Genomic DNA, 14,521 nt, shown 5'->3' with positions numbered 1-14,521 from the left:
TTAGTTACCTTGACAGGTATATTAAATTCAGGATTGATCTCCAATTACACCATCTCTTATTGTTTTATTGTAAGTGTGCAGCTTTTAAGTCCTTTTAAATAACACTTCACTTTCAAGTTGGAGTACAAATTCATTTCAAAATTAACAGTCAAAGGATTCAAATCAACCTTAATTATATACGACTATTTATGTATTTGTTTGTTTGGAAGGTGACATGAAAAGATGGGAGATATGTAAATACTGGGCACTGCACAGAGCCGTTAGCATATTTACCAAAGATGTGTGGTTTGTTTGTAACTCTACTGATGGATCTTTATGCCCAGCAAAGAATAGAATGACATCATCAGTATAATGATGAAATTTTATTTTAGAATGTTTATTTCTCAATCAGACATTGAGCCAAGAGGATGTGGGTACAGAAAACCATCCCAAGGCGGCAAAACTGAAGGGAATATCATACATTTGGAAAAGGGTCAACAGCACGGAGCGGCTGCCAGAAAAAAAGCAGAGCGCTCGGAACAAAAGACGCTGTGCAATGTGCTATTTCTCCTGGCGATCGCGTTCTGCTGCAAACGTTCTATCCTCATTTTAAACAACTGAAGAAAGACACTGGTGCTCAGAAAAAAACACTAGATGGACAGGGCCTTTGTTAATCACATTTTTGTGTTTAAAGTTTCATTCTTGAGCTTTAAAAACAGCATCTGGCAAAACATTTGAATGATCGCCATCCTTGCCTCCGCGGGGACTTTTGACCGTGTTACATGGTCCTCATCTGTAGATTAAGATGAAAAGCTGCCTTGGGGCTGTAGGTGTTTGAAATATTCCCACATGGACTTAAAATTTGAGCTTGACAGTACATTTTGACCTTGAGCAGCTTAAGGTTTTAAACATATTTCGACCTCATTCTAATACATTTTTACCTTCATCTGTTTAAGTGGAGAAGAGGAGGACACCCTGTTTAAATCTGTGATGTATTACTAAAATGATGTATGATACATGGAACAATAAAAACCTATATGCTAGCTAAAATAGTCAATTTAACCCCCCTGTGAGGGAAGCACAGACACATGCAGTCATATAGCTGCAGGCTCACACTCAGGAAGTCACACATAGGATAGAGAAACAATGACAGACCATCATTAATTTGAGCTCATTTAAAGAGTTTCTCAGTGTGCAGGATGTTGCGAGGCATTTGTGTTAATGAGCGCCATCATTCATGTGAAATGATGGCACAATTAGGAAAACAAAAGTGCAAGGTGTGACAATTTAAGTGAATGTGCTTTGTCAGTGTCTGCAAACAACACCTCTGAGACAGTATATGCATAAAAGCCGGCTTATAAAAACATTGCGGGGGGTTTAGAGGTTGGGATTCTTTCACCGGCAGACTTTTTACCTTGCTGTTATGCACCCTGCCATGCTCCCACAGGAATCTCTGCAGAAACTCTGTGGCAGGAAATGAAATGAAAGCTGCTGAATACAGATGTTTTGATGCAAGCCCTCGCTCGGTTCTGTACGTGTGGGTGCCTATGTGTGTGTTTTTTAAGAGGCATGCACATTAACAAAAAATACAAACTGAGAAGAATAAGGCTGCCAGCCGTGTCAGAGCAGCACTGAACACTGTTGGATTTGTAAATGTTCTCCTGGTTGCCCCCCCCCCCCTCCCTGAAAGTCACTCACCTTGGGGATCAAGAGGCTTTATATGAAAGGTGACTTACAGTAAAAGAAGCGCTCTTTTCTGTTTATGCTAATAAAAGCTGAGTTCTTTGCTTCCCTTGTGTCAAAGCCGTGGTGTTCCTCTTGTTCTCTGACCTCCTTCTTTCCGCACCGCTGTATTTCCTGCCCTTCCAATTTACCTTTTTTAACTTGAAACAGCAGAAGGCTTAGCCTGCTCTTCTGTCCACAGATGTTTCAGCAACCCAATGTAGCATTGTCAGACTCATTAGTTATACTCAGCCCGAGCGGCGAGCGGGAGCCGACCACTCAGCCTAGCACGTAATGCCGCTTTAGTGAACTAATGAAACTGTAATTACAAAAATAATGAGGAGCATGCAGTATCGTCCAGTACGTTTTTGGGGGCTAGTTATTTGTGAGCATGAATCATCATCATGTGCAGCAATTCCTATTTACTTTTTTATGCTTTTGGATGCTTTTTTCTGTCCTTTCTGTGTTATTGGATGCACTTTTGGCTTCTGCATTCTGTGAGTTTCCGACTGCAGGGAGCAATATCCCCGCAATGCTCGCTTGTATGATGTATAACGAGGAACAATGTAGACCAAGGTCCATTTTCTGGGCTACTTAAAAAAGTTATAGTCCCCATTGGACCTAATTTAGCAAAGTGTATGCTTTGTTGAGCCATGTTCAGTATCTCTTTTGCATCTAAGCGCAGCAACAACACAATGCAGTCATACTGTACACTTATCTGCATTTATACAAGGAGAACATCAAGGATCTGCTGAGCGTATCATCTTACATTCATGTCAGTGCCCCCTCGTATCTGTTTACTCTGTGGGATTGAACCATAACTGCAGCACCTTTTAACATCATTCTTCTCTCTTTTGAACGCAGCTACACACAGACTTGGATGTGGGCGGCAAGAACATCAAGTACGTCCTCGCGGGTGAGGGAGCGGGCACCATCTTCGCCATTAACGAGTTAACGGGCGACATCCACGCCATGAAGAGGCTGGACCGTGAGGAGAAGGCAGAGTACACGCTAACGGCCCAGGTCGTTAACGCAGACACCGACGAGCCTTTGGAGCCGCCGTCTGAGTTCATCATCAAAGTCCAGGACATTAACGACAATCCGCCGCAGTTCATCGAAGGCCCGTACCGAGCCTCCGTTCCAGAGATGTCGACTGTCGGTGAGTCACAAACAAACAGACATTCTCCCTGGTCTCTTGTCGCAACAAAGCAGCCTAATCAGTGTGTGAGATTCCAGAGATGGCTGGTTTCTAATGGGCTGTTGCATAAAATAATGACTGAATAAGAACAGGAGGAAATGAGAAGGCCTATTTATACGCTTGCTTGCTATGAGTATCTTGGCAAATGAAAACACAAGAATGATGAATCAAATCAAATCACCGGAACTCCAGTCATAGCGCAGAGCTACAAAACTGATGTACTGGCTTCAGTCTCAGGGAATATTGCAGCCCCGACTCACACGACAGGGGTTCTGAGACAATACCTGATTTGCCTCACCTGACAATCAGAGGGATCTGCTTTGAGAAGCTCAGTCAGCTCCAGATTTCAGCCCGACAATATCGTACATTATTTGATATAAGCAAATATACAGCTTTGGGGGAAAAACTATGGAAAATCAGCACATTTACATGCATGTAAGCATTTCTCTTCCAGTGTCTGTTCAACACAGGCATGACTCATTCTACCTGATGAGGTACTGACTTGGTGATCACCCAACAGCTTTGTGAAAAACGGGTGAAAAGCATGTCGAGGTGTATGAAAGCTTTAGCAATAAAAATCTACCAAAGTGTTAATATACCAAAAACTGATTTCTAGTCTCTTCCTAAGTGATGTCTTCAGTTTGGTAATTCGGATTTTCTTTTTTTCTGTAAATATATTTTGGGGCCTGTCTGCCTTTATTGGACAGAACAGCTGAAGAGAGACAGAACATGTTGGGAGGAGAGAGTAGGGGGTGACATGAAGTGAAGGGACAAGGAAAAATTATATAAATAATATTTTAGCAGTGGTCTCTTTATATTTTTCAGGAATTTATATATATATATCTATGATTATACAACAGTTAGTTCCAGCCAAGCAATCTGATTGGACAAGAGGCATTCCATGAGTGACGATATAGGGGGAACAACATCACTGGGACTTTTCACAATATTAATCACTCCGCCTTGAATTCAAAGCCAGACTACGTTTGAAATTTAAACACACAATAGAGAAAATGCTAGACGGCGACAGAGCCGGTCATGGTGTTTCTTAGCATCAGCAAACAATCCAGCTTTGAGGCTTACTTAAGCTAGCATGCTACCATTTATAGAAACTGTACAAGCACATATGGTTCTTGTTCAAGAAAAGACAACCTCTGTAATGTTTTGTTTTTGTATTGTTTCTGTATGAGATGAAGTGCGACTGCAAGAGGTGCTGTGTTGTCACTCTGGCATACAAAATAATCCCACAAATATCCTGTGGAGTTTGATTGAACCTTACTTTCAAATCTTGTAGTGAGTACATGATTGAGATAACAGAGAGTAAGATATGTGAGGTGTCTTATTTGTGCAGCGCAAATGGATATCTGGAATGATTTAGATTCGAAACTCCTGTAATGTGAGCTTTGACCTTATATGCTAATGCTACATGCCTCTACAGTCCTACCCAGTCTGTGTGATGCAATATATGAGCCAAAAAGTCTTAAAATGCAAACAACTAATCACACGAGGAGGCACCTCTTAGTGAACAGATTAAATTTAAAAGCAGCCTTTGCACGTTTCAGACATACTACAGCAGCATCAGCATATGTAGATACAGCTCTTGCCAGATTAAAATAAAATGCTATGCTCCACTTTGTACAGGTCAAAGGCCAGGCTATATAATGATCGAGAGCGTTTGAGAATATATGTTTTTTTTTATTGCATTCTTTTACATTTTAATGTGTGCAGTCGGTTATATGATATAAACTGGTGATCACTACGGTTAAATATTTATGAAAAGACTGGAAGGCTCAGAATATAATATCTTTAAGACGACTTAAATTGTGTGAAAAGACGTAAAAAAAAGGAGCTGCTGTGGACTACTGTGAGAGGCATTAAGACATTTGTCATATGATATTTCCCTTCTTTACACCACTCTGAAGGCTTTGCAAACGTCATTGTGGGAAAACAAATATGGATACTTTTGGAAAGTTGAAGACTCGAGTAATTTATTATAATCATAGAGGAAGCTGCAGAAGCTAAGTAAAGTATAATGGATTTGCATTTATACTTACAAACTGCATCTCACTGCTGCTAAGCTTGACAACACTGACTGATGCTAATTGCCACAAGCTACTATTCTTCCATTCCCCTCCAACTGGAACACAAACGCCTTGCGAACACTTTCCATTTCACACTATGCTAATATATTCATATATTCACATCCCTATTCCGTCCATGCATTTAAATGACCACTGTGCGATGATCACATCGTTCAGATGTATTTCTCATCAAGGATCGGCAGAAGAATGTATGGGGATGTGCGTTTCTCTCTTCAGGGGGGGGCCTCACCGCTGACCCTGGAGCAGTGGGAGTCTTGTAAAAAATGTTTTTTTATCCATGGCAGGAAAGGAGATCAGAGTGTGTCTTTATGCCTTTTTGACATTGGATGAGTTCAGCGGGGTGGCTGAGGTCTGTTGTTGGGTGCTGTTTTGCTCTTGTTGTTGTGTTTTCCTCATCAAACTTCCTCCTGTTACCTGTCATGAAGCTGACACAACATGCTTGGGCAGATGGTGTTAGGTACGTAATGGAGTCTGTTAGGCTTTGGCATCAAATGTAACTGTGATTAAGCTTCAGATTCTTATGATCACTGCAGCTGATTTGTAATTGCAACCACCGCTGCTGCTGCTGCTGCAAACGAGGAACAAAACACATTGCATAAAGAATCTGTGTAAACACAGAACAACAGTGAACTCTTGTTGTCTGAACTCTGTTACTCGATCCCTGCTGCGCATTGTTTTGGATCTCGGTTGAAATGTACTGCAGCTCTCTAAGGGTTTTGTCAGTGCGGTGCAGGGACCGCCATAGTGACGGGGTAGAGAGCAAAAGTGGTAGTTGACAGCCACTCTGTGATTTGCCGGTGGGAATAATGCATAAGAAATGGAAATTGCCGTCTCTTTGTTGATTGTTGTTCCCTTTTGTCACTTCTGATTAATTAAACATTCGCGGATGCTCAGTTGTTTGCATGAAAGGCCTTTTTTCTTTTCAGCGACTAGTTTTCCCTCTTGTTAAGTTTTCATATGTTGCGGCATTACGGGGAAGAATCAGATGCTCCGGACAAACAAACAATAATAAGTCATTCATCTCTCTTGCCTTGTATTCATAAAGCACTGGTTTTCTTGAGAGTGGTTGTTTTATCTTTATCATGCAGAAATGAGAATTTATGCAAGGACTGGATTAGTGGAAGAGTACTGAGCGGTGGATTTAGGAAAAGGGGAGTGCAAGATGAATGGATTTCAGTGAAGTCAGCTGCATATGAGCAAATCTTCTCACCTCGACATGAAACCGAGGAGCATTAAATTGTAATCACGGCACATGCAAGGATAGACGCTGTGTTACACGTCGAATTGAGCTCAGACAATGCTGAGTGTGCTGATGTATTTCTGCTCAGCGAGAACCCACCTGCGTCGAATAATCAAAAAAATCTAATCCAGACCGTAACAGGCTGGTTCTCCTGACGATCTTATCCACTTACAGAGCCTGTCAGTTCCACTCCAGACTTCATCAATGTCGAACCGTCTTCTCCCTTATCGAGAGTATCAGAAAGACCCGGGACAAATATCAACACCCACCTTTTATCTGTCAAGGACTGCGCTTAGATAGAAAAACCCCTCTCAGTGAATGTCACCATCCCCCCCAAAGGAAGCGGTCCCCACAAGCCGGATGAGATATGTGACATGGGCCAGCGAGGTCGCCATGTTTCCTGTGTGCTGGAGGAGCATAGAGGTTAATGGGAAATGAAGGAGGAAGACCTTTTGTTCTTCCTTTTAAAAGAGCCAGTCGGATAAGACGTGTGGCTTTCTGTGACTTTTCTCTGACTTTCATTTTCCTGAATGGCTGAGGATGGTAGGTGACTACCATTTTAATTGTTTGGCGGATCAGCTCTCAGAGTACAGTTTAACAAAGAGAGGAAAGCGGAGGGTAAAAGGTGGTGATAATGCCGGAGGAGAGACGGCCAGACAGAATAGAGTTTGATCTCATTAGGAAGGAGCCAGGATAACTCTAGAGATTGTGTGACTGCTGTGCTTGAACGGGATCGGCCACATGTTGCTGCTTAAAAAAAAAAGGTGTAATTCTGAATCTAAGAACGTCAACTTTTCTAATAACTTAGGTGGCAAATTAACTTTACCTAAAAAAACAACAACTGTGCTTTTCATCTTAACATTACTTAAAGCTGTTTGTATCCTTGCACGTGTTGTGCTCACTCTCTGATGTACGTCGCTTTGGACAAAAGATTGTCTTTGCACCTCTTTTCAGTGAATAAAACAAAAAAACTTGTTCTGTTAGCTACCTAATGCTGTACGTCTGCTATTTTGAAAACTGCTGCCTGCCCTGCCTGAAGATGAGTTTGTGGCCTAGAAAACAAGACGATGAATGAACAGAAGGTAAAGAGCAGATGCCGGGAGAGCTTAACACTCTGCAACACATACATAAAGGAATGAGCTGCAAAGTTAATTTATAGAAAAGAACAACACACTTGGAATATATGGAGGGTACCCTAACCCTACCCTTGAAATAAGCTAGCAACATTCACTTCTTAACCTAGGATCTTGATATGATCAGATATTATGCAAAATACACTTACACAATACACAAAAATTAGCATGTGTTTCTAACACTAATATGTGTCCCTAGCCTGTCTACAAACCCCCCCAATCATGAGAAAAGTCCATCCTCTCCGTCTTTTACCTGCTCCACTTTTCAGAAAAAAATGTGTGCTCAAACAGGCCGATTAGAGATTCTCCCTTTGTGACATCACAAAGGGCAGTAACCCCTCCCCCAGTTGGGTGACAGTCCCACAAGTAGATGTTTGTTCTGCCCTCTGAGTCTGCCTTCTTACCGTAAACAACTGCAAGAAAGCCCAGGCCTTCCAGAGAGGGGGTGTGGTCAGACAAAGCTCTCCTGGATTTAAAGCTACAGACACAGAAACAGCCTGTTCTGAGCAGGGCTGAAATAGGGGTTGATAGGCAAGCTAAAATTCAGGATGGGAGTGGGTTTTTACCAAGCAACTTCACAGAAATGTTTTAGGGAGCTCTGAGACTTATTTCAACTGGCTGAAAAAGAGGATAATATGTGACCTTTTAATGAGTCATATTATGCTTTTTCTGGTTTTATATGCTCTTTAGTGTGTTTTCCATGTATCCTGTGCATGTTTAGGCACATCTATGTGCAAAAATTCAAAGTCCAAACCATAGAGGGAACACTTGTCTTATTTCTAGAAATAGCTAATATATTGATATAATCCACATTCACCTGACATGTCTGGATGAACATCTTATTTCAAGACATAAAAAACAAAAAAAAGAAGGACTGAATTGCTTTCAAAAACTAAAAATATCTGCCGATGCAGCATGCTAAGTGTACGTGTTAAGTGTCTTAAAATTAGATGTACTAACTCATTAAGAAACTATATCTCATTTTCTGTTTGTTCATCTTTTAATGAGCAACCTTCTCCCTGCAATGCACACACTCGTTTTATTGGCGGTCAGTCTAGAAATATAAATTAATGCTGTTTTGACTTCATATTGTATTTTATAGATTATCTCATTGATTTCATTGTATGGGCTTTACAAGTCGCCAGGTTGTGTCATTTCCTCTGCTTCTAATCTTCAGCCAAATGAAGGCAATGTGCTCTTTTCTTTAATTGGAGGATCATATTTAATTTATTATCAATAATATCAGCAAATTAATATTTAATACACGCTACCTCTCCATGGCTCTAATATTGTTAGTTTAATATGTATACATAGTTAATTTTCTTCCAGCATCACTTCAATTACATGTCTTTTTTTTTTCTTATTTGTGCAAGCATCACCATGATCATAATTATCATTCATTTGCACGGATGCACAGACCCCACAGGATTAGTAGATCCTGTTTCTCTGTTAATGGGGTCTTTGACGTTAAGGCCAGTAACACACTGACAAATCCCCCCCCATTTGTCCGCGAACCATATGCTAGAATTATCAGGCTGCGCAGCTGACAAGGGGGTTGTGATGTAGTCGGAAATTACAAAGTCTGCTTGAAGTGACGCTTCAGGTAATTAGGAGGAGGTCGCTAGACCGGCCTCCCTGTGCTCACAGGGTGCCAATGACAATAATTGCTACACCGCGAAATAAACTTGCCGAAAGTTGTTTTGCAGGATGGAAGTCATGTGAGAGCATTCCCAGGAGTGCTAGGCTGTGAGCGGGCTTCATTATCAAGGCGATTAATAAAACGGGCGCGTAGACAGATGGCCATCTCCTGTTCGCGAGGGGGGCCACGCTCTCTGAAACCCTGCGAAATGAATACCTGTATGGCAGCGCAGAGCCTCGCCAAATGTGTCAGGATCTGCTAAATTGGAGCGCAGACATAAAATTGAAGTGACATTAATAGATTACCTGGAGTTGATTTGCATTTTGAGAGTTATTATGAGTGTGGGTAACAGGACTAACAGGCACAGCCGTCTATGTAGGGGCCTTAATGATGTTTCTGATTACGCTCTCATCACCAGAGGCAGCTGGGAAAATAAGTAAAGGCTTGTCATCACAGATTTGGACGATAAATGAGCAGACTTGATCAAGGAGAGACGTATGGAAATGAGCAAGATGCAGACCTTTATCAGCACTGATCGTTACACCCTTACAACACACAGCAGAAAGCTCACTGTGATCACAGACTATTTAATAGCCACATAGTATAGTAAGTGATCCACTGATATATAGTCCTGCATGAAGGATAACATTGTTCAATATTGCTGTATGTTTTATCAAAGCATGTATCTGTGTGTGTGTGTGTGTGTGTGTGTGTGTGTGTGTGTGTGTGTGTGTGTGTGTGTGTGTGTGTGTGCGCGTGTGTGCGGGAGTTCTTCTTTCCCTGTATCTATCTATATATCAAGCTCGCCATCTCCCTACACAATTCTCACTGATTCATGCTGCTCTCCACTTTTTCTACACATCGGCAACTTTCAGATCAATACCGGGAAAGCTGAGTTATTTTGAGACCATTTCATGCTCCACTTGGGTCAGATGTTCTCTAAAAATCCCCTTCCTGGATACACCTAAAAATATTATTGTACAGCACTGTGCTGATCTTGCATTAAATCTTGAACACACCGAGGTCTGTGGAAATGTGAGTCTGAAAGCAGTAAATGCAGTTTAACTTGAATAAACCCTAGCAGTATTTCAGGGTCACAGCAACCCACATAAGTAAGAAGAAGCACATTTATAGTGCATCTTTTATCTGGCATTTCTCTGCTGAGCTTTGAGCACAGAGCTAAAAGCGAGGGTGTCTGGTGTTTGAGTTTCTCTCTCTTCTCTGATCCTAGACTCTGGTCTGCAGCTTGGCAGATGGACTGAGTGGCAGGGGGCCCCTGGCCCTTTAACATAGTGGGCAGCTGGGCCAGAGCTGGGGCCGGGAACATCTGACGAGCACGCTCCTGGGCTGGGCAGGGCACGCGGCAGATTGGTGCTGTGGTGATGGTGGTGGGCGGCTCACAGGCCAAGCTGGGGTGAGAGGGGGTCAGAGCAGTGAACCTGGCCAAGGCTGTGACTCTCTGAGGCCTGTCTCACTGCCAGGTGGTGTGCATGCCAGCCTGCCCTTTCTGTGGCCGCTCTAAATGGGGATAGGACAGGCCTCCGAGGCAGGAAGGATTTAAATGACATGCTGGCGTCTCTCTGTAAATAACCATCTACTCCCATCTATCGCACCTCATTTGGCAACAACATCTGCATTTGTCCATCTGTGTGTAAGTGCATGTTCATGTGTATGTGCAGCCTGCTCTCACTCACAATTGGTTTGATGAAGCAGCTTAGTGTGTTGCCCAAACTGTCAATACATGATGCTGTAGAAACCTCCCTTCTTTTGGTTCGTTTCTGATGTTTGATTGAATAATATGAAGAGAGCAAAAGGTCTGCAGGAGGAGGGGGATAATCGAAGTGTCAAGAAAACACAGGGCTCTCAATCACATGGCCTGTGTCTGATTCCTGCGTGACACTATGATAAATGTCGACCTGTTGTGTGACAAGTGTGTGACTTTCTTTTTAAAATACCCAGTGTATGTTTGTAATGTAACCTAAATTGCAGTGTTATGTAACTAGCATGTTAACTAGCAAACCCAGCTCGGATTCTTAAAGGCTTTCTATGTGATTTTTCACACTTAAACGTAATATAAATCAAGTATATCCTCTGAAAATAACTCTGTGAGTCATGACTGTCTACAATGGGTGTAACACCCGAGTCCCACTGTCTGTGATGTTTTCAGAGTCCTATTTTCAGTTTGTTTACATCGCCGGGACGGCCGGCTGACTCCTCCCCTCGTGTATAAAAGTTGTTTAATTGAGGGACTAGAGAAAAGAAGAATAACATACTGTACTCACTGCTTAACTGTGTTTCTAGATCACGCTCATTTCAGGTAAATTTACATGCAGTGTAAAACGAGCATAATAAAGATCGCTAGCATTAGCATGCTAACACAACAATGCAGTTCAAGTTGTTTTGGTTTCATGCTGGTGCTCAAGGGCGACATCTGCTGGATCAAAAAATCACATAGTAAGCCTTTAAACCTATTTAAGACATTTACAAAAAAAAAAATCTAACTGCGACTGTTTAACTTTGTTTTGCATAACTTGGTAACATAACCATGGATTCCTGCACGAACCAAGCTGATGTTAGCATTGTGCGCAGATTGTCATAATTTGAAGCTTATGGCCATAGAACAAGCTGGCGTATTTGATGAAAAGGAGATAAGAATATGTTGGTTAATTGATTTATTTGTGATTAACTGCTTCTTCTTTTTGTACACCTCTTCCTCCCCGCACTTGATGCATAGTAACAGCTAATTCAGCATGTCTTTGTTTCACACTTAGCCATGACATATCTAATATAAGAATAAAAAAAACAGCTGAGTCAGACATTCCCAAGCTATCTTTATGATGTTCAGGAGCAAAAAAAAAAAAACATACACGCACAGTCACAGCTGCTCAATATCACATACAAATGTGTATTACTAATTCATCAAATGTTATTTATTATCTAGTGTACCTCTGAATAATGTATGTTACATCATCAGTCAATGCTCCAGATGCAGTAATATAAGCCCTTTATGGCCTCCTGGGGCTTCATTTATTTGCAGACAGGCCTATATGCACACACTGTAAATGCATCTACATTGAATGCACGCACACACAGTTTACACATGCATAAGTGCATATAAGTGCACATGTACACTAAGATGCACAGCGTCTCTGTGTTTGGCAAAAAGCCACCATGCAGTCACAAAGATGCTGTTGTTCAGGTGTAATTTGTCCCTGCTTCCCTGAGTCGCCCGCAGAGACTCGCTCTCTTTGTAACTTGCTCCCTCTCTTCCTCTCATGCAAACACTTTTTTTTCTCCCCTCCTCTGTACTTCGCCTTCCGTTTTTGCTCGGCATTGCTCTCTTTTTGCTCAGCTAATGCTCTCTCTCACCCTTCCCTTGAGGGAGAACAAAAAAGTAGCTGGCTTCTAGGTAATGAAGCCCTTCAATGTGATCTGCATAAGATTGCCTCCCTTGCTGGCCTGGCTGCCTTGCCCCGATGAATAGCAAGAGACTCTCAATGAGACTGGGGACAAAAAGCAGCCTTCTCCTTAGCCACGGTGTCGATTCTCAAACAAAGACGACCCTTTTCTTTTTCCCTTTTTTTTGCTGTGTCCATGAAGTAGAAAGAGCCCGAAAAATGAAAAAGGGCCGAGGTAAATAACAAACAAGATTCATAAAAGGGAAAGTAAATGAGAGAGCGTGTGCGCATATTTGTGTACTGGAGCATTCGGCAAGCTGTTGTGTGCCTGTTTCTGTAATGATGAGGGAAAGGATGCAAATAGCTGAGGCTGTCAGAAATGCCACCCTCTGTGTTGTCGCGCTGAGTGGATGTGATTAAATGGATTTCCTGCAACAAGGTCAACAATGGCACAATTGGACACGAGGGAAGCAAAAGGTCAAGAACAAAATTTATTTGGCTGAGTGCATTTCTCAAAATGTTTGTGAAGCTCCGTAGCTCTAATTAAAACATAAAAACCTTCTGTCAGAAACACACAACCTGTCATGTCCAAGGTTACTGTCCTGTTTAATTAATGCTTGTAATGAAAGCTTTTTTTTTTTTTTTTTTGCAGTGCTGAAATGCATGTAAGACTCATCTTTCGCTGTCAAAGTGTCACACACTGCTGATCAGTGTATCAAGGTCAGCTAATCAATCTGAGAGGGAAAACAAGGACACAGCATCCTCCCATCAGCAGCTCTGTAGGAGGGAGGACAGAGACTGATCCTGGTTCGATTAGAAGAAAAAAGGACGCTGTTGTGCCTCTTGATTACCGCTAGCGGGCAGATGATGGATGACTGATTACCCGACTTTCATCCTTAAAAAAAAAGTCAAAATGTGAACAGTCCAATTGTCTCTCCCAGTCTGGATGTGAGATGGACTTCACCAAGCAAACAAGAAGGCTTTGAAATAACGGATTGAATAACAAGATGTTTAGCAGAAAATGAATGGGCTACTAGAATTATATTTATATCCTATTTTAACTGTAATCTTAAACCCAAACATTCCCAAATTGTAAGGATGTGTCACATTTATTTCCCCTTTTTTGCTTAACCAATCATATGATGAACTAATAACTGGATAATTTGGAATAATTAACAACTCATTAACCATTAATGAAAAAATGAGTTCCTATCCCCGTCTTTCTGCTGAGCCCAAAATTGGTGGTTAAGCCTTTTTTTTTTTTTTGTTCACTTGAATCTGTGTGCGACTGAAGTGCCATTGAAGTGAGGCTGTAACAAAGACTGCTTGTGCACAATGAAAAAAATATTTCACACTGCGAGGGAACATTTCTTATGAAGAGTACTTTTCATTTTTTTTAAAAAGACTGCTGCACCATTGACGCACGCCCTTTACTTCCATAAAAGTTGAGGACGTGCAGAAGAGATAAAAATAAGAGTGATGAAAATAACTGCAGGCGAGACTGACATATCCTCATTTTAGACCGTTATTTGGTTACTTTCTGCATAAAACAAAGACTCAAACAATTCCCACAATTCTACTGGATAGTCTTTTTGTCAAACAATCTCCCATTGTAAATGCATACATATTAAACATGACCTAAAACAATTGTCTCACAGGTGTCTTGGTTCTCTTCTTGAATAGAAAAATGAACTGAACATGTCAAACAAGTAAAGCAGCATTTTAGAGCAGCCCCAGTTTGTAATAGAGTACAACTCATTGTGTTGTTTGATAGAAAGAGCGGTTGGGACTTCCCATGTCAGTGGACACTGAGCAGCAATAAAGAGTTGTTACAAAGAAGACCTTTAGTCATTAAATCAGAAATAGTTTATTTAATTTTGTGTGGTTTGAATAACCATTTTCACACTTCCCTTTTTCTTTTCAAATTCTTTCAACAGCAGAAATATCACCAAGACATGAAATATACCATCTCTGGTCTACAGCGGCTGGCCTTCAGCCTGTGACCTTTAACCCCAGCACACCCATACCACACACCTTGAGTAGGATAGTGCTTTACACAATATGATGCACCACAATTCACTGCCACAGATGGAAAACATCTGTGTCCCCA

General features: G+C 41.5%; 1 protein-coding gene across 2 annotated transcripts in view; it reads left to right on the top strand.

Moving 5' to 3' along the window:
* Nucleotides 1-14,521, top strand: part of cdh8 (cadherin 8) — a 115,405-nt gene that overhangs the window by 40,640 nt on the left and 60,244 nt on the right. For both annotated transcript variants that reach the window (XM_020653600.3, XM_020653601.3), the window contains exon 3: nt 2,566-2,860. In XM_020653600.3, the coding sequence (XP_020509256.1) occupies nt 2,566-2,860 (295 nt within the window). The remainder of the gene's footprint in view (nt 1-2,565; nt 2,861-14,521) is intronic.

This window comes from Labrus bergylta, chromosome 3 (assembly GCF_963930695.1).
Source record: "Labrus bergylta chromosome 3, fLabBer1.1, whole genome shotgun sequence".
Classification (NCBI taxonomy): Eukaryota; Metazoa; Chordata; class Actinopteri; order Labriformes; family Labridae; genus Labrus; species Labrus bergylta.
The sequence above is the reverse complement of the archived record's forward strand: the minus strand, read 5'-3'. Positions and strand labels throughout refer to the sequence as shown.